At 40.1% G+C, this 26,155-nt stretch overlaps 1 protein-coding gene across 24 annotated transcripts in view; it reads right to left on the reverse strand.

Moving 5' to 3' along the window:
- Positions 1–26,155, reverse strand: part of Ptprk (protein tyrosine phosphatase, receptor type, K) — a 499,334-nt gene that overhangs the window by 281,881 nt on the left and 191,298 nt on the right. For all 24 annotated transcript variants that reach the window (XM_087567119.1, XM_087567108.1, XM_087567090.1 and 21 more), the window contains 1 exon segment: positions 23,859–24,130. In XM_087567119.1, the coding sequence (XP_087423245.1) occupies positions 23,859–24,130 (272 nt within the window).

Here is a 26,155-nt window from a genome sequence, read left to right on the forward strand (position 1 = left end):
AGACTATCATCAAAAACTACTAGCTTTAGCATTCCAGTGTGTGTGTGTGTGTGTGTGTGTGTGTGTGTGTGTGTGTGTGTGTGTGTGTTCCTAAAGACCAGAGAGGCTTCCTCTAGTCTAAAAGTAATGCAATCTAAGATTTGAGATAGTCTCCCTTCACTGCCTCACTGTGTCCCATCACTACCCAAAGGCAGGAAAATGGAAAGAGAATATCCTACAAGAGTTTAGTGTGTAGATCAGGAACAATCCTTTAAACACCAGAAGCTGAAAAAACTGGCTTTACAATTGCAATTTTATGCTATAACTGTGTTCATATATTTTGCCCAGGGAATCGGCTTACATCCATCTCTATAAATTTATGTATTTGGTGTATAAACATTTTAACATAATAATAATTCTTTATCATAATAGAGAAACAGCACGGTCTAGTGCTTTGTGTGCAGAATACCCTATCCAGCTGTCTACCTCACGGGGGTCCTGTAAAAATTAATTAGCAGATACATTTAGGAAAAACTATGAATGCTTTTACAAAAAAGAAGAGAGTGTGTGTGCGTGTGTAGAGATGCCTTGGGTTTATTATGCTGCAACTTGTGAGATTAAGAAGGGACAGGCACTCATACCCTGATGAGAACTAACAGAAGAATGGGTGTTGGGATCAGGGTGAATATGACAGCTCCTGAAAGATTAGACAAACAAAATAGGGAGACTATGAATAGCTTAGTTCCTACAAATATGACAAAGGCTGGTGCTACCTTCTCGAAGCAGAACGGCAAGCCTTTCTGGCATGAAGGGTTAAAGCAGGACATGCTTCCCATAGGCAACCATCCTGACTCTCATGGAGGGAGATTTCTGCCAGGACTCAGCTTGCTGTTGACTTCCCTTGGCCCACATCTCACTCCATATCTACCCTGGCACTCTGAGCGCTCATGTCCTTCACACACCATTTCCCCCAGGGGTGCCCAATCAATTTAAAAATTGACAAGGTGACACAAAGACATGCCAGAGAAGGCCTGAATGGAGCCTGAGCCAGTGAGCGAATAAGAGTGATTCTGACTGAGGAGCCAAACTTGATCAGGAAAGCTAAGAAATAATTACTCCCTTCGCCTTCAGACAAATCGATTCACAATTGGGAGGCCACACACATGCTAGTTCTACCTTTTCTGTGCCTCAAAGTGAACGGGAACTTTATTTTAAAAGAGGGGCCTTATGATACACATACCTTTTAATAGACATAATTATTTGACAAGCATAAATTCTAAACATCAGCTAGTGAATGAAATCACCTTCAATGTTGTGGTCCCAAAAAGAATATTAGTCAACTATCTATCATGTTCAAATAAAGGAAAACACAGTAAACATAACACACACACACACACACACACACACACACACACACACACACATTTCCCTGCAGATATTCAATTTTACCCCTTCTTTCCCTCTCTTCCTTTCTCTAGATTTGATAACTACTGGCTACCTACAGCTCTTTACCATCTGAATACATTCAGTCTTTTATATCTTCCCAACAGTCATTTCAAAACAAATACTAACTTCTACCTAATTTGAACTTCAGTAAATCATTGAAAATGACCATATCTAATTTTTTAAGCACCTTTTAAGAGGTACTTACAAGGTCTCTTCCAGTGTCACCAGAGAAATTCCTAACAACTCAAAAGCCATCCTCCTTTTCCTCCTCCTCCTCCTCTTCCTCCTCTTCTTCTTCCTCTTCCTCCTCTTCTTCTTCCTCTTCCTCCTCTTCCTCTTCCTCTTCTTCCTCCTCCTCTTTTTCCTCCTCCTCCTCCCCAGCCATGCACTCATCAGCCTTTCCAACCTTTCCCATTCAGACATCCTAAACCAGTTCTATAAGATGAATTAGACTATAGATATTGAGTAATCTGTGTTTTAAGAAAAAACAAACAAAAGACGAAAACAAATCATCTACCTGCTACGTTTGGCCTTGCTTGTTCGCTTGTTTCAAATACGCACTCCTTTAAAGGTGTTGAGTGAGGGATTAATTGTTACACCTTGTGAACCACACTTCCAAAGGTTATATCACACTTCACCAGAGTTTCCAAGGACAAAACACAGTGACCTACTTTACAGAAATCTGCATGGTATTTAAGGAAAGATCTACTTAAGTCTGGCACTAAAACCTCTGTGGTGACCAACAGCTCCATGATTGGACATAAGACTCACTCAACAAGGGAGACAGTGGAAGGATAGAGGAAAGCTAGGAACTATGCAGCATTAGTGAACTCAAGAGTTGTCATAGGAGAGTTTAAGACCACTTGTTTACTAAACCAGCATAACCCCTAAAATATCTACAAGTATTTGTCCTAAACCCCACAGGTAAGTGAGGTCTTCAGGTCTCGTCACAGAAACTTCTCTTTGCAACAGATATCAGCATGGAAAAACACAACCAATCAAAGTGCAGCGTCATGGATATGAGTCCTGCAGGATGTACAGCCACAAAACAATCCGACAGCTGAAGCTCAGGGAACCGGACAGAAGGGAGAGCCGGATATCGTAAGAGAAGCAGAGACTTGATGTGAAGTTGTGTCTCCTACCAAGAACAGAAGTTACATTGGTAAAATCTTACCGACATGACCACCCAAACCTGAGGTTAACAATAATGACACCAATGACCAGGTCAAACTCAACTGAGAAAAGCCTACCAGCTCTGAACCCTACACAAAGAACTTTAATCAACCAGGGAAGGCTGAAAACAGGAGGGGTGGCCTTCTCCAGAGAAGAACACACCAGTTGTTTGTCCAATGCCAAATGGTCAGCCCTGAAAACATATATCCAAGTACCATTATAAGATTGAACAGGCCGGGCTGGAGAGATGGCTCAGTGGTTAAGAGCACTGACTGCTCTTCCAGAGGTCCTGAGTTCAATTCCCAGCAACCACATGGTGGCTCACAACCATCTGTAAAGAGATCTGATGCCCTCTTCTGGTGTGTCTGAAGATAGCTACAGTGTACTTATATATAATAAATGAATAAATCTTAAAAAAAATGAACAGGCCATATTTAGGAGATATATAGGTTTACATGTATATGTATATATTCAATAACAATTAGTGACAAAAGGGAGTCTGGAGTTAGTGGTACATACCTCTAATCACAGCACTTGGGGGCAGAGACTGGCAGATCTCTAAGGGTTCAAGGCCAGTCTACAGAGCTATTTCCAAGACAGCCATGACTATACAAAGAAACTCTGTCTCAGAAAAAAAGGGGAAGAGAGGGTATAATTTGAATACAAGTAGAAAAGATGTGTGGAAGAGTTTGGACAGAAAGGGGAAAGGGAGAAATGTTGTAATTAAATTATAATCTTAAAAATAAGTGAATAAAAATATACAATTTAAAGAAGGTCTCTCAAAGGCAAAAAGGAAAAAGACAAGTTTTAAGAGATGAACATTTTATTATGTCTATGAAGTCTTATGATAATGATTACTCACGGTACAGACAAAGTAGGTTAGAAACACTCTTTTCTCTTAGTACCTGGGAGTGTGGGCGGGACTGTATGTCTGACAGAGCATTAGGCTAGTATTGCTGGGAAAGATGCTGACTGCTACTTTATTGTATATTCATTGGCTCTTTTCAAGCTTTTGGAGCTCTTCATTTTCCCCTTCATATCAATGTACCTCAAGAGAGACTACGTAGCACATCCAACACACACACAGAGACAATCAACGCATTAAATAATATGCTAAAAAACAGTTCATTGACAATGTTTTGAAGTTTATAGCATATGTTCTGAATACACCTTTATAAAAGTTAAACCAGTTTTCCCCCATCCAATACATGTTTAATTTTATAGAGAAAACTTTCCAGACAGTAAGTTCCGATGCGTATTTTAACGAATCTTGCCTAGATTCTTTAAGAACTGCCTAATTTAAAGAAGTACAGCGTGAAGAGAATAATGATTAATCAGCCGTATCGCTCATTACGAGCAGAATGAAGTTGTTGTCCTGTTTTCCAGTCTACTTTGATTTCCAATATCCTCTGATATACAGATGATGAAACCAAACCAATCAGAAAACTTAAAGGTGCAAACAACACTAAAGTAATCATCACTGGAGGAAAATAAACTTTCTTCTTAAAACCTTGATCATCCCTTGCTCTCGTGTATTGTAGTCTGTTAATAGTGAACACAGGGTTAACACATATTTAATGAACCTACCTACTATTTTTTTAGCATAGAACAGAGTTTATTCAGGGTATGGGGAGGGGAGTTGAGAGGGTAGTACAGACAAAGAAAGGCAGAGAGGGGGGGGGGGGGAGAGGAGGAGGAGGAGGAGGAGGAGGAGGAGGAGGAGGAGAGGCCTGCTATGAGCACTTGGAGGGGCTGGGGGGAGAGGGATGGGGAGAGGGAGGAAGGGGCTAGAGGACAAAACAAGAAGGCAGGAGCAAACCTTAAATTTTAAATTGAAAGTGTCAGATTCCCTGCCTGCCCTCACGTCCTCAAACCCAGCACATCTTCTGCCTTCTCAACAGCACACAGTGCCTTCTCTCACACTTCTGAATTCCGGATCTCAAGATCTTTCCCTTCCCGTTCCCAAACGCACTCATGAACACCATGGCTGTACCCTGCTCCACCAAGGCTTTTGAGTCATCCGCATTACAGTGGTCATGAACACGCACGCTAAGTGGACTCTGCAGCTTCTAGTAGAAATTGACTAAAGTGCTTCTGAATAGTAAGGCTTTCAGAGCTACATTTTAAAGAACTCAAGAAAATCTATGCACACTTGTAAGCTATTATGAAGTGAGCTAACCGGAAATCCTTGCTCACCTTGAATTTTGAAGAGCAGTGTCTACTTCAAGGTAGAGAAATCTCCGGCTACATTACCTTAGGAACACATTCCAATCACCATTCCCACTCCATCAAACACAACTCATTCTCTTGAAGGGAATAAGTCACAAATCGAACTTGTCAAAATCCATGTCCAGTGTAAGTGCAAAACTATTAAAATAGAAGCCTGATTTAAATAGTTTAAGTGGCCGAAAAATCGAATTATCAGAACAATGCATTTGATTTTTCTATTATTGTCCAATCAATGGAATGACATTAAACACCTTTTTAAACTCATGTTTTTTAAGAGAGCAGTTGATCCTGTGAGAACCTTCTTTTTAAATAAGGCACCGGAAGGCTTTCATGAGATAGAGTTGAGCTCCTGTCCCTCCTGTGCCTTCAGCTTCCCACTAAAGAGCCAAGCTCAGAAAATGCGAGCCTCTGTCACAGTAATATATTTCATGTGAACAAAGTAAGTTCTAAAAGCTTATATGAGGTCCCTTTATCAAAGCGATCTCTGGTTAAACATGACAGAAATTGTTAGGTGTTTAATACTGCTATAATTCATGGGCAATTTCAAGGATGTGTCCAACATTATTAATCCCATGTTTTGTTTTCCACACATTATATAACAATGAACTATCTTCATGCTGCATAAATGTCACATTGCAAAATAATAGCACTATGTTTAACAACCGCAAGACAATATTAGTAAAAGACGTTTGATTTGTGAGGCAGAGGCAACCTCAGAGAGAACAGTTCCATTTTATGATTTTCATGATTGAAGAATAGCCCGCTCAACATACTGGTAAACATTGGAGAATAAGGAGCCCCATGTTACCCTTTATCCGATGTTCCGTCTAGTATAGAACGATATGCTGATAGCTAGCTCCCCGTTGTTAATGCACACTTTTCTCTGAAATGACACTACCTCACAGGGCAGATCTGTGTTCCATACGGTTCTTAAAAATATTCCTATGTTTTCATTAAAACTACTCTGTCCTCTTCAGGGTCTGGGTAGCTCTCAGCCAAAGTCACAGAATGTATGTAACTACACGTGGGAAGAAAGTCGATTACTGTATTTTCAACATAGATGATTCTAGAGCAGCCATTCAAAGTGTGGTCCCTGACCAGTCAAATCAACAGCCACTGGAATTATGCTAGAAATGTGGATTTTTGAATCATTTCCTATCCCGTTCGGTGAGATCGTGGAAACGGACCTGAGGTCTAAGTTTATCAAAACCTTGAGGTGTTCTGGTGGCCTGCTCCAACTTGGAAAGCCATGATATAGCAATTAGGGGAACAAGAGCCACGCCAGAGACCTGCAGAGTGTTTAAAATATGCTTCTCAAGAGCAACCTAATGGTTAAGCTCTTGAAATCTCTAGCAAAATGGATCCATGATTATATTCTTATTAGTGTACAAATCATATATCAAAATAATCTAATCACTGGAGAAAATATATTGATTTAAAACACGTAGTACAGTAAGGAAGAAATTGGGGGTACAATAAGAAAAGCAATGCAGAAAATAAGAAGTCATAGTAGATACTACTCCCTGAATCCATACAGTGTATCAGACATCCAAATAGGCATTTGACAAACTTTCCTTTGGCGGTTGAACTTACACAAAAAATCAAATTTACAAATAAGGAAAATCAAAATAGAAGCTCAGCGAAACGGGCAGATTAATGTCTCCAAAGGAAAGAGCAACAGACCAACCAGAGGACTTCAGAAGGGTGTTACACAAGGGGAACTCAGGTTGGTAGTAGGCTGAATTAAAAACAGGACTTCAACAAGTCCCTGGATTGGCCACAGTATAGGGTCATGTGGTGCAATGTCATAGTAAACCTCTTTAAATTCTAAGCGGTTGGAAATTTTTCTTGAAACGTGAGAACACATATTTGTTCTTAATGTTTCTAGAAGGGACACACTCTTGCCAACACTGCGACTGTGGACTAGTGACCCATACCTCTACTGTGACATTCAACTACCAACCAATGGTGATTTCTTACATTATAAGAGGAAACTAATACAGAATAGAGTGCAGCCAAAATCACAATATTACTGAGGGCTTGGTTATAATCAGACCTCAGCTGTACAAAATCCTTTTCCAACAGAGTCGTGCTGTTTTCCCATCACTGTTTGTGGTTATCTGGTAGCATATGGACTTTATGACACATCGATCTCTTTCAAGTTGCTCTGGTCACAGTCGCTCTCCTGGAAATACATGCCTTTGCCCAACTAGGCCAGAATACAGCAGTCCTTGGCCCATATTCAACTTGCACATGTATGTCTTCAAGGTTGGCATGTGCTTTAACAGTGTTATCTATTTTTCCGGCTTGGCTATTTATTTTCTTGCGATTGGCCTAGTTACGTGTATATAATATCAATAAGAAGCCAAAGACATTTGTTTTATTACAAACGCGTGGTGAATTTTTCTGACACAATAACAACAACTCCCTAACCACGTAGGGTTGAGCAAGAAAGTCGGTGGCTTTTAAATCTCAATATGGAGGAAAGACAAGACAAAAGTATATCCTGCTGATAGAAAGAAAAAAGATAAGTGTAGGAAATTCTTATTTAGATATATTTATTTTTATATTTATTATTTTATATATATATATATATCCTATTTAGATATATTTAGATAAAGATCTCAGGCTACCAATCAGAAGTTGAAGAAAGAGGGTATTTGAATTTACTGAGTTGATTAGTCAACTATCCAAGAGAAAAATTATTATATCATAAAGACTTACCAAAAAAAAGTTGAGGAAAAAGAAAAAAAGAAAAAATTCACATCCACCACAGAAAAAAACAAGTATGTATCAGCAAGTTCTGATGTTGCTGTGTAGTTTCTGATTATAAGCGATACATTCCTCAAGGGACTTGTGCCACATATTCGAAACATGCACCATCAAGTTTATTTTGAAAAATGAACACATACATTTTAAGAGAAGAATGTAGAAAATGCTAGCATAGGGTAATTAGAATGTTATAGTTTATTCTTCTTTAAGTGTATTTATTTTATGTGTATAAATGTTTGGTATGCACGTATTTCTATATACCATTTGCATGCTTGGTGCCCACAGAGGTTGAAATGGGGGTATCCAGTCCTCCGTAAGAATAACAAGTGCTCTTAACCACTAAGCTATACTTTTAACCTGTTTTTCAAGTTTTTGAGTTGAACTTGGGTGTATGGGTATGTACGCATGTGAACACATATTCACAGAAGTCACTCACTCCTTCTATAATGTGGGCCTCAGGCAGGGGAAAAAAAAACACAGGTCACCAGGCTTGACTGCACCATGTCCTTAGAATACAGACCCCGAATGATTTTAAGACATAGGTAAGAACAAACCCGTTGACATTTCTGATATTCCAAGTGCAACTTCTGCAACACTAACAAGTCAGTGTGCGAACAAATACAAACACATCTCTTCTTCTGAAAACATTTCTACCTCCAAGATCTAAATGCGAAGAAGCATCATTTCCCAAACATCATTCAGAATTGTGTGAATTTATAGCTGCTATTTTCTCTATCCGGCCCTGAAATTCTGCCTTCTTTCAAAACTCAGAATGCAACATCCATTAAGGACCCAGCAAATTTGCACTCTGCATTCTTCCTCCTTTGTGCTTCCTCCAAGAAAGACGGGCTTTACCTTTGAATCCTGATGTAAATATTTACTGCTTTGTCTGCATACAAAACAGAAAAATACATCCATCTTTAAAGAAATAAAAATGTCCTCCTGGGCACTTACTAAATACTTAGTAAAATGCTGAGGGGGTCAATACAAAACTAATGGTCACTAACCTTACAACAGACTCTAGCTAAAATTTCGGTTTGCTCATTATGAAATAATAAAATTTTAATTAACCAAGTGAAAATTAAAGATGATAATCCATGTAAAAATGTTTGTACAGAATAAGTGGCGTTAATTTGTTCCTGCTGCTATATCCAAGTAACAGAGGATGGTTTACATGGAAGACATTTATTTCTTTCAATTCTGGAGGAAAAAAAGTTAAAGATCACAGGGCTGGAAAGTTTGGGTGTTAGACAAAAGCTGTATTCTGCTTCTAAGATGATACTGTGTCTACAGTCTCAAAAATAATGAATAGTGCCTTCCAGTAGCGGAAGGAAAGGAGGAAGTTAGATTCTTTTACAAGGAACAGGAGGAGGAGAAACCGTGCCTTAAACCCTTCTTTTATCACCACCTCACCAATACCTAGTTTTGGACAGGAAACATTCCAACCATATGAATAAGTATCTTACCTTACAGATCTTAATAAACTATTATTGATATCATACCATACTGCAAACACCACTCAAATGCATTTGACAACTTTAAAATATTAAATTTTATTATAGCAACAAATATATTTGAAAAAGAGAAAATAGTAACAATTACGATATGGCTGCTGAGAGCTTGACATCGCTTTATTTCTAACCTTACAATGGTGCCAAGAACATCATTTCTACGTGTCTATTGTGAGTTACACAGAAGCCTTCTCTCAAAGCAGTTTGTGCTCCGCTTTTATTGATATAGTCGTAAAAGAATTCGCTTGCTTCTCTCACTTTTCTCAATGGAGTGAATTCAGAAACAGATATGCTGCTGGAGGACTATTCTTCTCTTGCTATTTAAATTACTAAGCTGAGGGATCTTCCTGAATTTCAGACTCTAGCCTCCTGCTTCTCTGTAATTAGTAAATAATGCAAAGTGTCCACCAGCATTTTACACATTTATTTTTATTTTTATCAAATCAGTTGATCACGCTAAGTTGGAGACACAGAGTATTTGCAGTTAATGTGAAATATATGTACCAGAGCCAAAATGTTTTATAAATTAGCAATCTACTAACAATATTGTTGTGCTCTGTCCCTCAACCAATATGCCATCTAGACACAGGTCCTTGACTCCTTTGATAGGACCAAATATAAACCCCATCTCATGAAACGGGACTTAGAGTGGTCCAGAACCGATGGGTTACACCTATACCATACATGCCTCTAATGCGCCAGTGTACGTATCTTGCTAGGACAGCTCTTACAGCTTTCTTTCCAGTGTCAGTTGTACCTACAGTCCTAGGCCGTACTCTATAGTTTGAACTCAGAATGTCTGGTACTAGAGGCCAGAACATTAAAAAAAAAAAAAATCCATGTAATGCTGTGCACAGGGAGAAGCACTGAACTAGTGTGAAAGTTAGGATCTGTATCATAAAGGACCACATGGTAGTTATTCCCAGAAAGAACTATGGCTGCCATCAAAGCTCCTGCAGGGCTCATTAATGATTAGCGCTTCAGTGCAGTATAGAGATGAAAGGGCCCCCAATTCCAGAGTTGTATTTTCTTGGGCATCTTTAGCCCCCTTAACAGCCATTTACTGTCTTCCTCTCAGGAGACCTCAAGTTTTTGTAACCGCCTAGCTAATCATTTGCACTGTGTAAAAAGAACCCTTCCCAACTACACAGAGTTGGTTAAGAATAAATCCTTAGCAGTGCCTTTGCTGAAACCTGCTGTGATGCTTCTCCCAAAGTATTTGGAAAGTACCCTGATTTATGGATATTTTGATGTTTACGCATGGTTGGCCTTCATGGATTCCCGTGCATTATATATCCATTATCCTGCAGAGGCCTAGTCCAGAGTGGATAAGGATTTTAATAAGCTACACAATAATCATCCTGTGATGGGTATGAAAATGGATGTAAATCTTTTTACTTTAGCTTGGATACGATGTCATAAATTACTGTGATAATGGCCTATCCTAAAGGACTGAGGTAACAGAGAGACTCACGGAAGTAAACACTGGACGTCTAATTGTCAGAGGCAAGGATGGTCATCTCATGCTCGCTCTCCTCAGGCTGGAAGAAGAGCCAATGTGCTCGCAGTATTTACCTCAGATCGGCATTTACAAAACTGAGGGGACATTCTCTACAAGTTAAAAAAATGTATTTATAATTTATGTGAATTAATGTTACTCAGAATGAAGGAACAAAAAGCCTGCAAACATAATATGTTTGTGTTGAGCCTTTTTTTTTCTGGACTTCTTATGCACTGGCATGCTATAAACAGTTATAAATTTGCATGTACTCTAACACCGTAGTTGCCTTGTCTTTAGAGAAATGAGGGTAATTAAGAAAAGATAGTATTTGGATTATATGCCTAGCCCCAGATATACTGGCATTTGAGCACAATACAAAGAAAATGTCTGGTTTCAACATCTAAAACAATTGACATAAATAAATGTTACATTTCAAAATATAGACTGGTATGCAATGTTCTTTTTTCTTTTTTTTAAGATTACATTCAGAGAACAAGGGTATCTGTGCATTTTATTTTTTAATTATATAATATGCATCTCTTTGTCCATCAAATATTTCCCAATAATTTGGCATAGAAGGCCCTGTTTTGAGAACTGAGAATATGCCACTGAAAAAAAGATCCAGTAACACGAAAGTTTGGAGAACTCTGAACGAAAGTTTTGAGAACTAAGAAGGTGCCACGGAATAAAGAAACAAGTATAATGTGGGCAGGAGCGGGGCCTGCAGGGGACAGACGGTCCGTTGTGTTTTCAGTTAAGACTCACTGGTAATAACAGTTCTGGAAAGAAAGTACAGCCCTGTGCCAAGCACACACAAGTCAGCCTCTATCTACAAGTTAAGATGGTAATTTAAGGAAATATATGTGTGTGTACTCATAGTCTGAGGGCGACTATATACCTTGAAAGCTGATGGGGAGAGAGGTTGTTAATGGTCTGTGGAAGCTTCGCTGTGAAGATACGGGAGAAAGATATTGGAGTAGAAGCATGTTTTCAAGGAAACCGTCAGGTAGGGTAAGAGCTAGGCAAAAAGGTTCTAATGCTTGGGAGCCTGCTGTCCTGGCATTGGAAAGAATCTTATTTTATATTCCTCTAAGAGATAACATAAGCCAGTCTTGCCCTGAAGTTTTTCCCTATTATCCAGCAGTTTGCTAAATCACCTCTAGACAGCCAAAGCCAGCCTGAGGCCTGTTCTTACATATCCTGTGATCCACACAGCACTGTTTTCTACATGTTTAGAAGGCTGTGGTTTAACGAGAAGAAATGAATAATATTTTACAACACCTAAAATATATAAAATAGACTTTGGGTATTCACAAATAAGGGCCTATTGCCACATAGCCATTCTTATTCCTGGGGCTACTGATAAATTAGCTCTCTTTAATACACTTTCCACATAGGGCCCCGTTTTACTCCAGAAATGTTTATATGAACCCAGGTATACAACGATGTAAGATAGGTTTAGAAGTAACGTTTACTCATTACAAGTAAGGTGTCCATACTCATTCTTTGTGAGACAAAACATTTAAACATTGCAAAGACAAGAGCAAAAGTGCACCCTAGGAATGCACACGTGCCTGGTTATTTATACCTAAAGAATTAAATTTCTGCTGATTGAGACTCGATGTTATAGGACGCAGAACTGGCCCTGTGGTTGGCAGAGTTGAATGGCAGAGTTTGACTTTGTAACAGTGATGCTGAGAGTTCCACGCCTCATAAATACTGAGTACAACATTGCAGAAGTGTGTTAACAGCCACTTCGGAAATTGTTGAAAATTATGCCTTCTTACCCTTAAGCTAACTTGCCGAATAACTGTCAGCTCCCTTCTCCTCTGTCTGCAAACTATTTTTGACAAGAACTGACTTTCCTCAGCCTACACTCCGACGGATCTCTTCTTCTAGTCTCCTCCATGTATGTGGACAGAACTACAGTAGGGCTTTCCCAAACCAATGAGACCACACCAGCGCTGAAACTGACTCTCTTTCCTCACAAGACCTTCTGAACTCAGCCTCTCTTTCCTGTACACTCCACTCTACCCCTAAACACACCTGGACATTCTCCTGACACTTGGGTTTGCTTTTAGAACCTTAGGTTTCTATCAGTCTAAAAACGGTGACCTCGGTGTGGGATTAGGTGTATGAAGATGTGCCTACTGTTGAGGACCAGGACTGAGAACAAATACTTTTAGTAGATTAACCCTTTACAATTCTCATCAGTGTTCTTCTCTGTGTTATCTCTGTACAGAACTCAGTTTTTAAGGATTGGTATGGAACCATATCAACACACAGTACTCTGTTAAAACCATGCATTCTCCAAATAGGTATTAACAGTCCCTCTGATAGAGTGAATGGCCCGTATTGATGCATGTGGAGGTGGGCTTGTCCACGCGTGTATACCTGGAGGTCAGAGGTCAACAACACTGGGTATTTTCCTTTGGAATCCTCTACCTTATTTATTGTGACAATGAACTTAAAAGTTTACTGTTTTGAATAGATTAGATCCTCAGGATGGGCCCAGGATATGCCTCCCCCTGAGGTTACGGACTCCTGGGTAACAAAACACAGGCCCTCACCCTTATAGCAGAAGCACAGTAACAACTGGGACTGGGAAAGTTCTGGATCCAACTGTGTTCAACACCAAGGAGAGTATGAAAAGAGCAGCACTAAGAATCGGCCAGCACTAAGACACGCTGCTCAAGCTGTTTTTCCTTTGAGAGACGATAAGATGTTCTTTAAAATACCTGGGGTGTTTTTGCCTAGAATTTAAAGAGCATGAGATTTCCATTATGATTGTAGTTCCAAGGGCTGATTATCTCCATTACAACACCCATTTAATAATTACTTGAAGTCTAGAGACAACGGGAACCACAGAGAAGTTTATCTTAAGAAGACAAAGGCTTCACTATAGTTAGGTGGGAGGGGGCAGCCCTGGAGGACACTAATTACCACAGAACACAGTGTGCAGTTCTGAGCAGGAACGCTGCCCGGCGGTGTGTTGATACTTTCTGCGGTGTACTCAGTAGAAATGAGAGTACAGCCCTAGGTGCTTCTCCACTCCTCACTGATAAACTACTGAGGATGAAGTGTGTCTTCACAGTCGGGCCAAGTCACACAGAGGCTGAAACGGGGAGAGCAGCTCACGTCACTGACCCTGGATACATCGCAGAGAGAAAGCAGACCTGCATCAAAGAGGCTTTGGAACTTATTTATGTCCCCATGCTTTGCAAGTCACAGAGGACAGGTAACTCCAGTGTATGCAATGGAAACATTCTTTCTCTTTAAACTAGAGAGCAGAAAAGTCGTTTGATTGTAAAATACACCAAACAGCCAGGTTTTCTAAGAGACAGTTGAACAGAAGACAATTCCTCGCTTGTTTAGCCTCTGTACTCATAGTCCTTGTTCTCAATGGGTCTCTGACAGCGGGACTGAGGAAGAAGGATCAGCAAAGCCTTCCGGTTAAAGTTTGTAACCCTGTAAATGGGGGTGAGGGTACTTCTCCCCTATTAAGAAAAAGCAGGGGTTGGGGATTTAGCTCAGTGGTAGAGCGCTTGCCTAGGAAGCGCAAGGTCCTGGGTTCGGTCCCCAGCTCCGAAAAAAAGAACCAAAAAAAAAAGAGCAAACAGAGCTAATTGGTTTCAAGAATTGACAAGAATGTTAACTTTCTCTCTGTGTCTTCTAAGATATCAACTTGGTGAAAGTCTCAAAAGAAACTTAAACGTAAGTTTGAAAACACACTGAGTTTTGTGGCTGCATGTTTTTTAGATTCTAGAAGGACTACCCTTTAGAAGTTATCCTTTGGGTAATCTTAGCCATTTGAATGTAGATCACTTAATGTTTGAAATGAAGTTAAATAACAGGCAAGTTGGAGACAGGGTTTCCCTTTTAATTTTTAAAAAAGAATCAAAACAAAAAACAAAAACAAACCAAAAGTTTTCCTATTTTGCATGAATTGCCAAACAACGATGTATTTTCCAGAGCAGGGAAGACCAATAAGCAGTTAGGAATGCTTACACTGAAATCCTGAAGACCTGATTGAATTCCCAGTATAGATGGGAAGAAAGCCAGGCCCATTCCTATAAAGATAAATGGATCGCCGGCCAGAGAACATGTACTTAAAGACAAGATATGGTTCTATGAGAGACTCTGTCTCATGACGGAAGGGGAGAGGGCAATCAAGAGAGAGAGAAGATATTTCATGTCCTACTCTGACCTCCACATCTGTGTGCACAGATAGGGACGTATGTGCATGCACCACTCACATGTATCAAACACATACCCCACAACACACAGAGAGCATGTTGGTGTTTTACCTACACGGAAGGACTTCCACATGTGTGCAGAGCATGCAGGGGACAGAGGACGGCAGCAGATTCCTTGGAGTTAGTGTTACCGACGATTAGCTGCCATGTGGGGGCTTGGAACAAAAACAAAAAGTGTTCTGAGGTGCTAGACCCTCTCTCCTAGGAAGGTCTCTCTGAAGAGACCTGTCTCATTCTTTCACTACAAACCAGTCAACGTGGTGCTGGAAAGGCCCATGGAATCTCATCAAGTCCATAAGACAGGCATTCTATCTACCATATTCCAGTATCCCCAGACCCATGTCTAAGACCCAGTTCTTCCTAGGAGGAGCACGATGCCCCTCGGGTCTAGGTGTTCAGTGGATTGGAGTCTCCCAAACCAACAGTAAAAGCAAGAAGAGGTTGGAAAGTACTGGAGCCTGGAGAAACCAAGTCAAGGCCATAAAGTGCAACTAGGTAAAGCAACAGCTACAGTCGGAGCACGGTGGGAGCATGGAGAAGAGTGAAGACCCTCTTTCAGCATCTGTTAAATGAAAGGTCACAAAAACCTCTCGGTGGCCCACAAAGAGAGAAGCTTTCCTCACAGTCAGCAATTAAAGAAGGTTTGTGGGGCTAGTTTACTTTTTAAGGTTCAAATGTCACTTTAATTTGTATTTCCAGACAATTTTCCCCATCTTGGTGTATTTTTTTAAATTTCTTCTATGCGAATTTCACTAGTAATTACCATTATGTTACGAAACTTGCCATTCTCAGAATGAGATCAACTCACTAATTCTAAGCAATATGATCACAAATAATGGTGTAAGACCCACCAAACCTTATCGTTTCAAGCTCTGGTTAATAGTGGCTGTTAGATGTTCAAAGAAATAGCAAAAAAAAAAAAAAAAAAAAAAAAAAACCAAAAAAACTGGTCTCTGCCCCATAAACCAAAGTGGCGAAATCACACACAGTTAGTTAAATATTCAAAAGCATGAGCCAGTGAATGACTGGCTTGTCACCTGTTTCTGTTCTTTTCTCCTAAAGTCACTCTGTCTAGGTTTGGCAGAAACTCTGCCTTGCTCTATGTCACCAAGAGTGTCGAACTTTGACCTGAAGAACAGGGAAAGTGGGTCTAAGCCTCTTTCAGTCTGATTTCCAGGAACACGAAGGTAGCTGATAAATATCTATGGTTTCATTGCGTGCTGGGACTTGTCAGGAAGGCTTCCATGATGTAAGAGCATTGTTTCTGCAACATGAGCTCCCCCGAACCTGAGTGGGACCGAAGGCTGAAAGTCAATTCTGAGCCTAACCTCTTGGCACCACAGCCCAGGGAAATGAAGTTAGTCCAGCGAGGGCTGAGAAACAGCAGTTAGCGTAGCTCCATCCGCTCTCTGCTTGCTAGATTCTATTTTAAAAAAGAAGAGGAAGCTTGACCAAGGCAGACTCGAATAACAAACTCATTTAAAATTGCTGTCCCTTACAGTTCAGGGCCAAGGCTGAGTAACTCAAAAAGCTCCAAACTGAGCCACAAATGGCAATAAGAAAAGCAGAAAAGACCTTTCACTGTATCATAAAGGCCATACACTGTCGATTCTCAGAGGCTAGTGCCTCTGCAAAATGGAACTCTCCACATGAACCAAGAGCTCCCTGCTGCCAATCAACAGGGCACTCCTGGTTTCGGGGCAAGTGAATGCCACTTGCTAACCGGGATGCATTAAATCCAGCGAGTCCGTTTGGGAACAGAATCCACCTCCATTTCTGGGGCTGGCTGGGAAGCAGTGTGCCCTTTTCTAGCACACGGGAACTTGGTTGGCAGAGGAGACACAGAATTGTCCCTCTTGGAGCCAGTGGTACACAAAGCGAGCAAAAGATTAGAAACCACCCAGGTGTGGAAGATTAAGGACTTAACAGACAGATGGAGCCTAAGCGCCTCATCTGGGCATGCTCTATCTTCTGTAATAAGGAAAGGTCCCCCAGTGGTCCCAGCAGAAAGAAGAAGCTGAAATAAACCAAATTTAGCACTTCCAGTGACAAAGGAAGACTTCTTAAACGAACCACACTGGAATACGAGAAGTCTGTCTGATGGAGTCCAATTGCCTTCCTAAAAAAAAAATAAATCACTAACTACCTAACAGAAGACAGCAGAAGATGATGGGTTCCAAACCCACCACATCCAGGCCAGCATCCAAAGGTGTTGGCTATTTATCAGGACCTCAAGTGTCGCACAACAACACCTAGGTCTAGAGAGTCACAGTGGAAGCCTCAGGGAGAGGCCTTCAGACTCCAAAGGGGATGAAATGGTTTAAGTACTACGGGGCTGGCTGGGGACATCTCTGGCGTAGAGAACACCCCTACGAGCAGAGTTAAATAGAAGAGCAACCCAAGGTAAAGGACAGAGAAAGCTAACACAAAGAAGGCAGGCTTTATCTGGCTTCATTTACTCTGTGGGCCTAAGCGAAGTGTCACTGCTTTCTAGAACAGCGGCTCTGAAGTACATGTTTGAATAGCAGTGTGTGCCTGAAGTGTGTCTGCTGACGTAGGCTAAACTCACTTTGATCTGCTGAACTCAGCCCCAAGAGGATCTTCAAAGCATCACTGTTATCACAGGGTCCTGATGACAAGCCCCAGTTCAGAATCAACACAGACACGTCTCCAGACCTGGATTTGGAAACCCTTACCGACAGTGTCCAGAGGAATCAGCATGAGGCCCTCACCCCTCCCATTTCAAAGTCATCTCCTTGAGCCCCATCTGTGCGGCTGCCCACCCACAGGATGCTCATTCTGACTTCTCTCCATACCTTCTCTGTTTGTGTATTTTCTGTCCGAGCCCTGTTGAATATTAAGGAGGTCATAGCATCCCAATGCGTACTTCTGACAAGGAAACAAAATCCAGTTCATCAGAGTGTACAGCTATATTCACCTTGCCTCATCTACTCCACTCTTGAGTAGAGAATCCATACAAACCATTCAGCACGTCAAAAGGCATATTACCAGATGACAATAAAAAATAAATTTTTAGAAAAATTGTATGAGCATTAACTGACTCTGGTTCTAGCACTGAAGTGTAATCAGTGTGGTTTCCGGCACTTGTCCTGCACACAACTTTGTTTACCAACAATTAACCAGGGATCTATAGATGAGGGATCAATTGCTGAACTATTGCCCCTGAGGAAGTGGCAATCGTAGTTTTCATCTATGTACGTATTGGTGAGTCAATCAGGATCCAGTGGACAATTTTCAAACCAAAATGAGTGTCCCAGTGGAACTCAATAGATGACAAAAGGAAACAAGAGAAACATGTAGGAAAGGGAAGGAGATCAGGTGACGGGTTGAGAGAGGTATAAGAGAACGTGAGGATGAGCCTGATCAAAACATATTACATACATGTATAACATTGTCGAAGAACAAATTGACAAAAAGTTAATTAACAAATCAAGGCATGTCAGAAGGAAACATAAAGAAGTAAAATAACCAAAAGTTGATAACCAAATTATCTGGAGAAGAAACAAAGCAACTTGAGCATAGCAAGGGATAGAAGTAAGCAAAATGACAAAAAGTAAGAGTAATAAACTTGGGAGGCAGAGGCAAGTCGAACTCTGAGAGTTCAAGGCCAGCCTGGTCTGCACAGAAGAGCCAGAGCTACATAGTGAGATCCCATCTCAAAAATAAAGAAAGAAAGAAAGAAAGAAAGAAAGAAAGAAAGAAAGAAAGAAAGAAAGAAAGAAAGAAAGAAAGAAAGAAAGAAAGAAAGATAAAATAAAAAATAAATATAAATAAAAGTAACAATGAGAGAATGGAGATTAAAATTTTAATTCAAAGGAAATACTGAAATGCCTGAGAAGCTTCATATCAGAGAAGTACCACCCAGGAAAATAACCAATATATAGCTGAGTTTAAGGTGATTAAGAAATGGTTACCATGGGGGCTGGAGAGATGGCTCAGGGGTTAAGAGCACTGACTGCTCTTCCAGAGGTTCTGAGTTCAAATCCCAGCAACCACATGTGGCTCACACCCATCTGTGATGGGATCTGATGCCCTCTTCTGGTGTGTCTGAGGACAGCAACAGTGTACCCACATACATGAAATAAATAGATAAATCTTTAAAAAAGTAAGGAGGGGGGAATTAAGCTTTAGACAAAAGTCTAGTTAGATTTAATTTTGTTTTCCCTTTGCAAAACCAGCACTTCCTTCAAACACGTCCTGCAAATCAAAATAAGAAATACCAGTCTTTGAAGATGGCAGCATACAAAGCAGACATTCAATTGCTTTGTACTGGAAATCGAAAATCACAGACTCATATGAGTTAACTATTGAGTATTAGCCCAGACAACTGCTGAAAGGGGAATTAATTTGAAGTTGATGTACAGGCTTTTCATCTACAGTATGGAGCTGAACTAATAAAGTAGAAGCAGTGTCAGAAACACCGCTAAGCTGATGAGAAGGAAACGAGTTTCGCGCTTCTGTATCTGCCCGTGTTATTTTACGTTGCTGTGTAAAGACTGTCTCAACCAAATGAGGGCTAAATAATCAATAAAAGCATGAGCAAAACAAAGCATGGAGCCTCAAACCCAGCCAACCAGACTAAAAGTGCAAGAATTTGAGCAAGCCACCCATGTGCTACTCTTCTACACTCCTAGGAATCCTGTTCTCCCCGAGGGACAAGTTCATAGGGCAAGGAGAGTCATATATTGAAAAACGCCTGGCTCTCCTTAATGCTCATTATTTTTCAACCAGTTACTTAAGAGGAATTGAATTAATCTCATGGCAAGAGTTGTCAGAACAGTTAGTGGCTTCCTGTGTCGTCTAAGGTGTCATAACAGCTCCTCAGGCTCTCCTCAGGCTCTGAGGAGAAGGCAGGCTCTCCTCAGGCTCTGAGGAGAAGGTAGAGCCTTATGCAAACAATTATCTTGTGGTTAAATGTAGAGCACTGGTTCATTTGTCTATGTTTGTTTACATGAGCTCACATTCATCAACGAATCAATACCGAGTCTAACATCAAAGGAGAGGAGACATTCTGTAATAAAAGCAAATTGCCCCGGGAAGCAGGGAGAAGTCACACTCAGAAGTTTTAGAGAAACAATGACTCTAATACAAGGGGAGGCTTTTCATCCTCATTTGGACTACTTTAAACGCAGCGGAAGGCAAGGGCAGAAGTGAAAAGACAGATCGGCAAAGATCCATTTTGATAACAATCGAAGAAAACTGATAAAAGAATGGCTGTCCATATAAAAATGAGCCACAGTGACCAGGCTGAGATATCACAGCTGCCATTACTAAAAGAAGCCTATGTACATGGTTATATTCAATAGTTACTGAGAGGGGTAAAGTCCAAACTTTTAGCAGCCAGGCGAAATAACTAACGAGGGCAAAGTGGAATTTTAGTCCTCCGTTAACCAATCAGAAGCCTGCTCCGCATAGGAAGGTAAGATACATGTACTCTACATTTTCTGAAATGGTTAAATAAAGATGATACATGTCTAATCTCAGACAACACTCTGTACATGGAAGGCAGAATCCTCTTCCCTTCCTTTCTTTCTGCGAGCAAGTCACCCATATACAGTCATGCATCCTGAAAGGGATATGCTACATGTCATTTTAGGAAGCAAAATGCTCATCTATGAGCAATTTAAACAATAGTTATTGCTATTATTACATATTATTATATATTATTATATATTGTTATGACTTTGCCCCTTCCGTACTCTTGCTGCAGTGCTAGGCTGGTCAATCATTTTCTTCTTCAGAAAAAGGCCCTAGTAACAACCTTCCTCCTCCTTCCCCCATCTCCCTCTTCTGACTCACCACCCGGAGTATTATCATTTGCCTACCCTTACCTACGAAAAGAATGGGAAATGCCAATGAAGTGAGAAGTCCTTCCAGTGTGAGAGAAGCTGACAGTGACAAGCAAACAGACAAAACGGCATCTAAACACATCTTGATATTCACAGCAAGTAGCCAAAGTTTGGACAATGTAACTTTATAATATATTTCTAAGGTGGGACCTGCGTAGACAAATAAGGACTAGGAAAATTTGGAGATCTAAGAAATAGAGGAGACGTTTAACACCCCTAGACCTCGAAAGGATGGTTAGCAGCAGCTCCTGGTCCAGAGTCCGCCCTCTTTCACACATCCCATCTTTCAGAGACTACCTATTCATGTCTGTGCTTACCTGACTTAGCTCAGAGCTCTGCTATCTGGAGTATAGCTCATGTGAGTACAACTCTAAAAGGGAGACAGAGCCAGGGTCTAGAGCTTATGTTCTTCTATCCTTTCCAAAGCAACAGAAAGAAAAGGTGCAGAAAATGGACTGCACTATGTCTGTGCTGGCCTCTCCTGGGAAGACACTTGCTAGATCGTTGCAATTCAGTCCCAGGCCAGGGCCCTGTAGTGTTCACCACACATCATTTCTGAGATTAATGATGTGTACCGCGCTAATAGAAAGCAACAGATTAAGTCTCCACTAAGAGTTTTGCAGGTTAGGTATGTCATCTCTCTGCCTCATTTAGTAACAGCCTTGCTGTTCAGAGGGAAATGAGCTTAATGCCGAAGCAGAACTCCCTTCATGCGCGCACGTCTAGTCTGGCTTCCAAAGTGAGGATTATTACTCCGATTATTACTCTTTACTTTGCGGATCTTTAGCTTTACATTAGTAACTGGTGATTATATTTCTAAAGGACTTTGTGTGAGCCTTTCTGTTTGCTATGTATTTGGCAATCAGCTTGAGTCTACAGCACCACCTTCAAGCCTAAAACATGCCACAGCAAATTCCTACCATGACATAAAATAAACGGAAGTATGAGAAATTCTATCAGGATGCTGGGCTGAAAAGAATTACTGTACTGAAGACAGACACACACAAGCTTCTTATATAGTCCCGGGCTACTATGAGGATTGGCAAAATAGAAAATATACACCTGCTTTCTCCATTCAACAATGGTAGTGTGTACTCAATGCATTCTTCTGCTTAAAGTGGCTACAATGCAAACACAATCCGTCATTCTTTTGTAGCGAGCATTTCACAAGTGGGACCAGCCATGAAGCACAAGGGTGTGCAGAACGAGCAGATTTCTATATAAACTATGTTTAAAACAATATTAAAGAATGAAACACCAAACCATGAAACCCAGTGCATTGCTTTTGTGGTACAGTTTCACCTGAAGATTCCTTGCAAGTCAAATATTTGGGGATCTCGTCAAATCATTTGCTGATTTAGACAATCCTGTTAGTACATTTTTTTTCTCAAGGAAAAAGGTTTCCATTTTGACATTTTTTCCTAAAGTTATTTTTTTCAAATATAAAAAGAAGTTCTGAAATCTTAATCAATTACGTGAAAAGGCTTGGGTATTCTTCTTCCTTCCTTCCTTCCTTTCTCCTTCCTTCCATCCATCTTTATTAAGATTCAAACTATAGCCCAGGCTGCCCTTGAATTTAGAGGGCAATCCTCACGTACCTGGTTCCCGAACACTAGACTAACCTCCAAGAGCTACCAAGCCCAATTTGAGGAGGTTAGATCTGAGAAAACAAATCATTTAAGCTATAAATAGGAAGGCAAGTCTAGAAAGTGTTTCTGGATCACAATGAGGTAGTCCTTTTCTTACAGAAGAATAGAAATCCATCCTCCAAATTTTTCAGCAAGAAATCTCACAACTGAACTCTAATAACCAGTCCTGGAATAGAGACGATCACCAGCCATGTCACCTATCAAAATACTGCACAGGTGCAAACGGTTACCTGTATGACTAAAACAATTAAAACACCAATCAAGGAAATCATGTACAGTTGAGAACATGACTGAAACCAACTGTTACTCTAGTTTTACGTCCAAAACATCAAAAACAAAACAAAAAAACAAAAACAAACAAACAAACATGGCTTTCCTATCAGAGTGAAAAGGAACATTTTTTTTTCGGTACAGGAATGATGTAAGGCACTAGCACCTAATGAACTGCCCTGAGCTTTCGGCATATGCACAACCTCAAAATGAGAGTTGCGCCTTTCGTCAGAACCATAGCATGGGTGACCAGGAAACTAGAAAATTCAACACAGGGAAAACACAAGTAAGAAAGGCTTCCTTTATTTTGTAATTAATAAGTAAAAACCATAAAGAAAGGGCTTCCTTTTGAAATACTTGAATGAAATAACCTTGGTACTGGATATTGTGGAATACGCTTGAACATAAATACACTCTGTTATCTCTACAATAAACCGTGAAGAGGTAGGTCTTCTAAAACGTTTAAATCTCAACGTGTAACGCAAGCTCTGAGTTCTTACAAAAAGATGGTGTATTGTAGTCTGAGTGACTGAGTATGTCTTCAAGCCGGAATATGGGCTTCTCTCTTAAACCAAGGAAACTCAGTCACGAGAACCCTGAACTGGCAATATGTCCTGAACACGACTCATTATATCCTCCCATCATAATCAGACCGAGTATTCCAAGAAAAATCATCCAAAGGTTCTTATGGACCACCTGCCCTGTTTCTCTGCTTATTTTAAGTATCCCATTTAGTTAAGGAAAAGAATAGTCAAATGACCCCACTAAAGACCATATATTTCACAAAATTCTAACTCCTGTTTATTTCCCAAATGGTATTCTCAAGAAATGAGTAAGCCAATCCAGTGAGAATATTGCAGTCTAACAGGAAAACAAAAAAACCTATTTCTTCCTGCAGAAAGACACAGACATATGTACATCAGAATAAGAAATAAGTAACCCTTTACCAAGCAGACAACAAATTGTCGGGCTGAACTACCGTTTTCTATGCATGAAAATATTTTCTATAGTTGAAGGTTCTGTGGCAACGTATTCAAACTCCTCAAGAAGGAAGAGTTGGAAACGCAAGGGAGGGACACTACTCCTGCAGAACCAGTATTATATTTTCTATATTATATATTATATAGAACCAGATCTATATTTTCGACATAGAGAGAGACCCAAGACAGGAAAGCACAAACCAGAAACTCTTAGTGGATTACCTGGTATTCATTAGGCCAAAAGGTGCTCACAGCCAGCTCAGCCCGAAGCCAATCACGACCAGTGAATCCAGTCACGTTCCAAATTGGATTAGCGAGAGGTCCTTTATTCACCCTAACCAGGATGTTCAAAGTGCCCGGGTTCAAGCCCTTCTGGCTGTACAACAGGTAGCTGAAATCAATACAGTGAGTGTCATTCTCCTTCATTGTAGGCAGCTGCAGGCGGGCTTTCTCTCCAGGATCATGATTTGAGGAGTCCACAACCATATAGGAACCTGAAAGGACATGAGAAAGAACGGGGCTAAGAATATTAACAAGCCAGGGGATCATACAACTATGAAAGGATACCGCTCTGTGAAAATATTAAATTTTAAAGTGTCTTCTGGGGTAGAGCCATGGAAAAACAACAGTGAAGACGGCATGTAGATCCGTTTCTTACTAACATCGCACAAACCAGACAAAAAAAATTGATTCATCTCCAGCGTGTGTTGTTAACCCTGATTTACAAGGTAGAAATACAAGGCACCACTTCTGACTTAGGGTCAGATGGTAGGAGTCGGATTCAGGCTCAAAACTCTCTCTAAAATTTCCCCAGTCCTACAAAAGAGCAAGCTTTTGGAAAATGAAGCAAGTCTGATGTGCGCAGAAAGTACATTCTTCTTCTGACTTCTCTGTCATCGAGAATGTAAAGCAAAGAAACGGGAGACTACAGGATGGGGAATCGCATCCAAGCTCAAATACTAATACTTTTGTTTATTTAACGCATATGTATTTTGCCATTTACTAAGTCCTGAAAACATCAAGTCTTGGCGTAAGAATACTTGGCAAAGCAATTGTAAGAGGTACTATTCAACTAGACTTTCTTTCTACACTTATAAAATTTTTATTTTATATGTGTGACATATGTGCATGAGAGAGACGGGGGTGGGGAATGTGTATGTGTACACCTGTATGGCAGGGCACATGGCTGAAGTCAGCAGGCACTTGAGAGAATTGGTATCCTTCTTCCAGTGTATGGGACCTAAGACTCAAACTCAGTTCTCACACTCTGTATCAATCTCTTACCTACTGAGCCATCTTGCTGGCAAACAACAGCATGCCATTAGGAGTCATACCACAGAGCTAACTTTTATATAAGATTTCTTATGCTGCACTTGGCCCTCTCTTCCCGAAATGCACAAGTATTCTTCTATATCCTACTCTGAAACATAATAAATTGTACCATGACATACAAAAAGCTCAATGACTACTTGTCTACCTGCCTCAATTAATCCAAAACCTGGTGTTCAAACAGACAAACAGACAGACAGACAAAAACACTTCAGAGAGGAAGGCTTCAACTACATAAGAAATCGAATTTCCAATCTGGGCAATTGTCACTAGAGGGGACATTTGTGATCCCAAGCTTTTATGATAATTTTTTCTAGTACTTCAGTACAGTCAAGTACAGAATGCACATACGATATTAATAGTAATTCCTGTTATTGTTTACTTGTGTTTCTCAGTCATCATCTTCTCTCAATGCTGGGATAACTTTTTAGCCTGATTCTCACAGACTACATTAATAGAATAAAAAATCATCTGTGTATTTTTGGAAAATAACTTCCAAAATGAAAAAAAAAAAAGGAAACAAAAAACAGAAATAGGATATCCTGGATACTAATCTAATTTACAGAAAAAAAATGCTTTTATTCCTGGCTATTCTCACATTCTTAACATCAATACTTACCAAAATGTCTCTCCAATGTGCCAATCTGAATTAGACTAGTTTCTGGTCTTAACCATGACCAGGCCTGAGAGCCTAGAAAAGCTATATACAGCATTACTGGTCTATTTCTGCCTCCTGTTTCTCTACTGATGAGAGATTTTATAAGTAAATGGCATATTTATTTCCACAAGTTTACCTTCTGACTACCAATTTTAAAATGTAGAGCTCAAAAGAATTATTAGCTTCCTAATAGTAATTTTCTTCAATCATAAAATAAAGTTTGGAGTAAAATATGCTCTGTGTCACATTTTAAAAGCGCGTTATATTTACCATTAAGACCATTTAGCAATTTTCAGCCATTTGCATTTTAAGCTACAACCATTTTCTTATTAAAGAAATGGAATGAACAAACACTAGTCATCATTAGCCCTTACCAAATTTGATCATTACAAAGACGAAAGTCATGAAATAAAAGCTTATCCTAACTATTTCAACATTTTACTGCCACTCAACACAGGTTAAATAATGAAGAAAATTAGTGCAGATAATTCTATTCTATGGAATGGTTGGGATAAATAGTCTTATTTACACA

This window comes from Rattus norvegicus, chromosome 1 (genome assembly GCF_021556685.1).
Source record: "Rattus norvegicus strain SHRSP/BbbUtx chromosome 1, alternate assembly SHRSP_T2T, whole genome shotgun sequence".
NCBI lineage: Eukaryota > Metazoa > Chordata > Mammalia > Rodentia > Muridae > Rattus > Rattus norvegicus.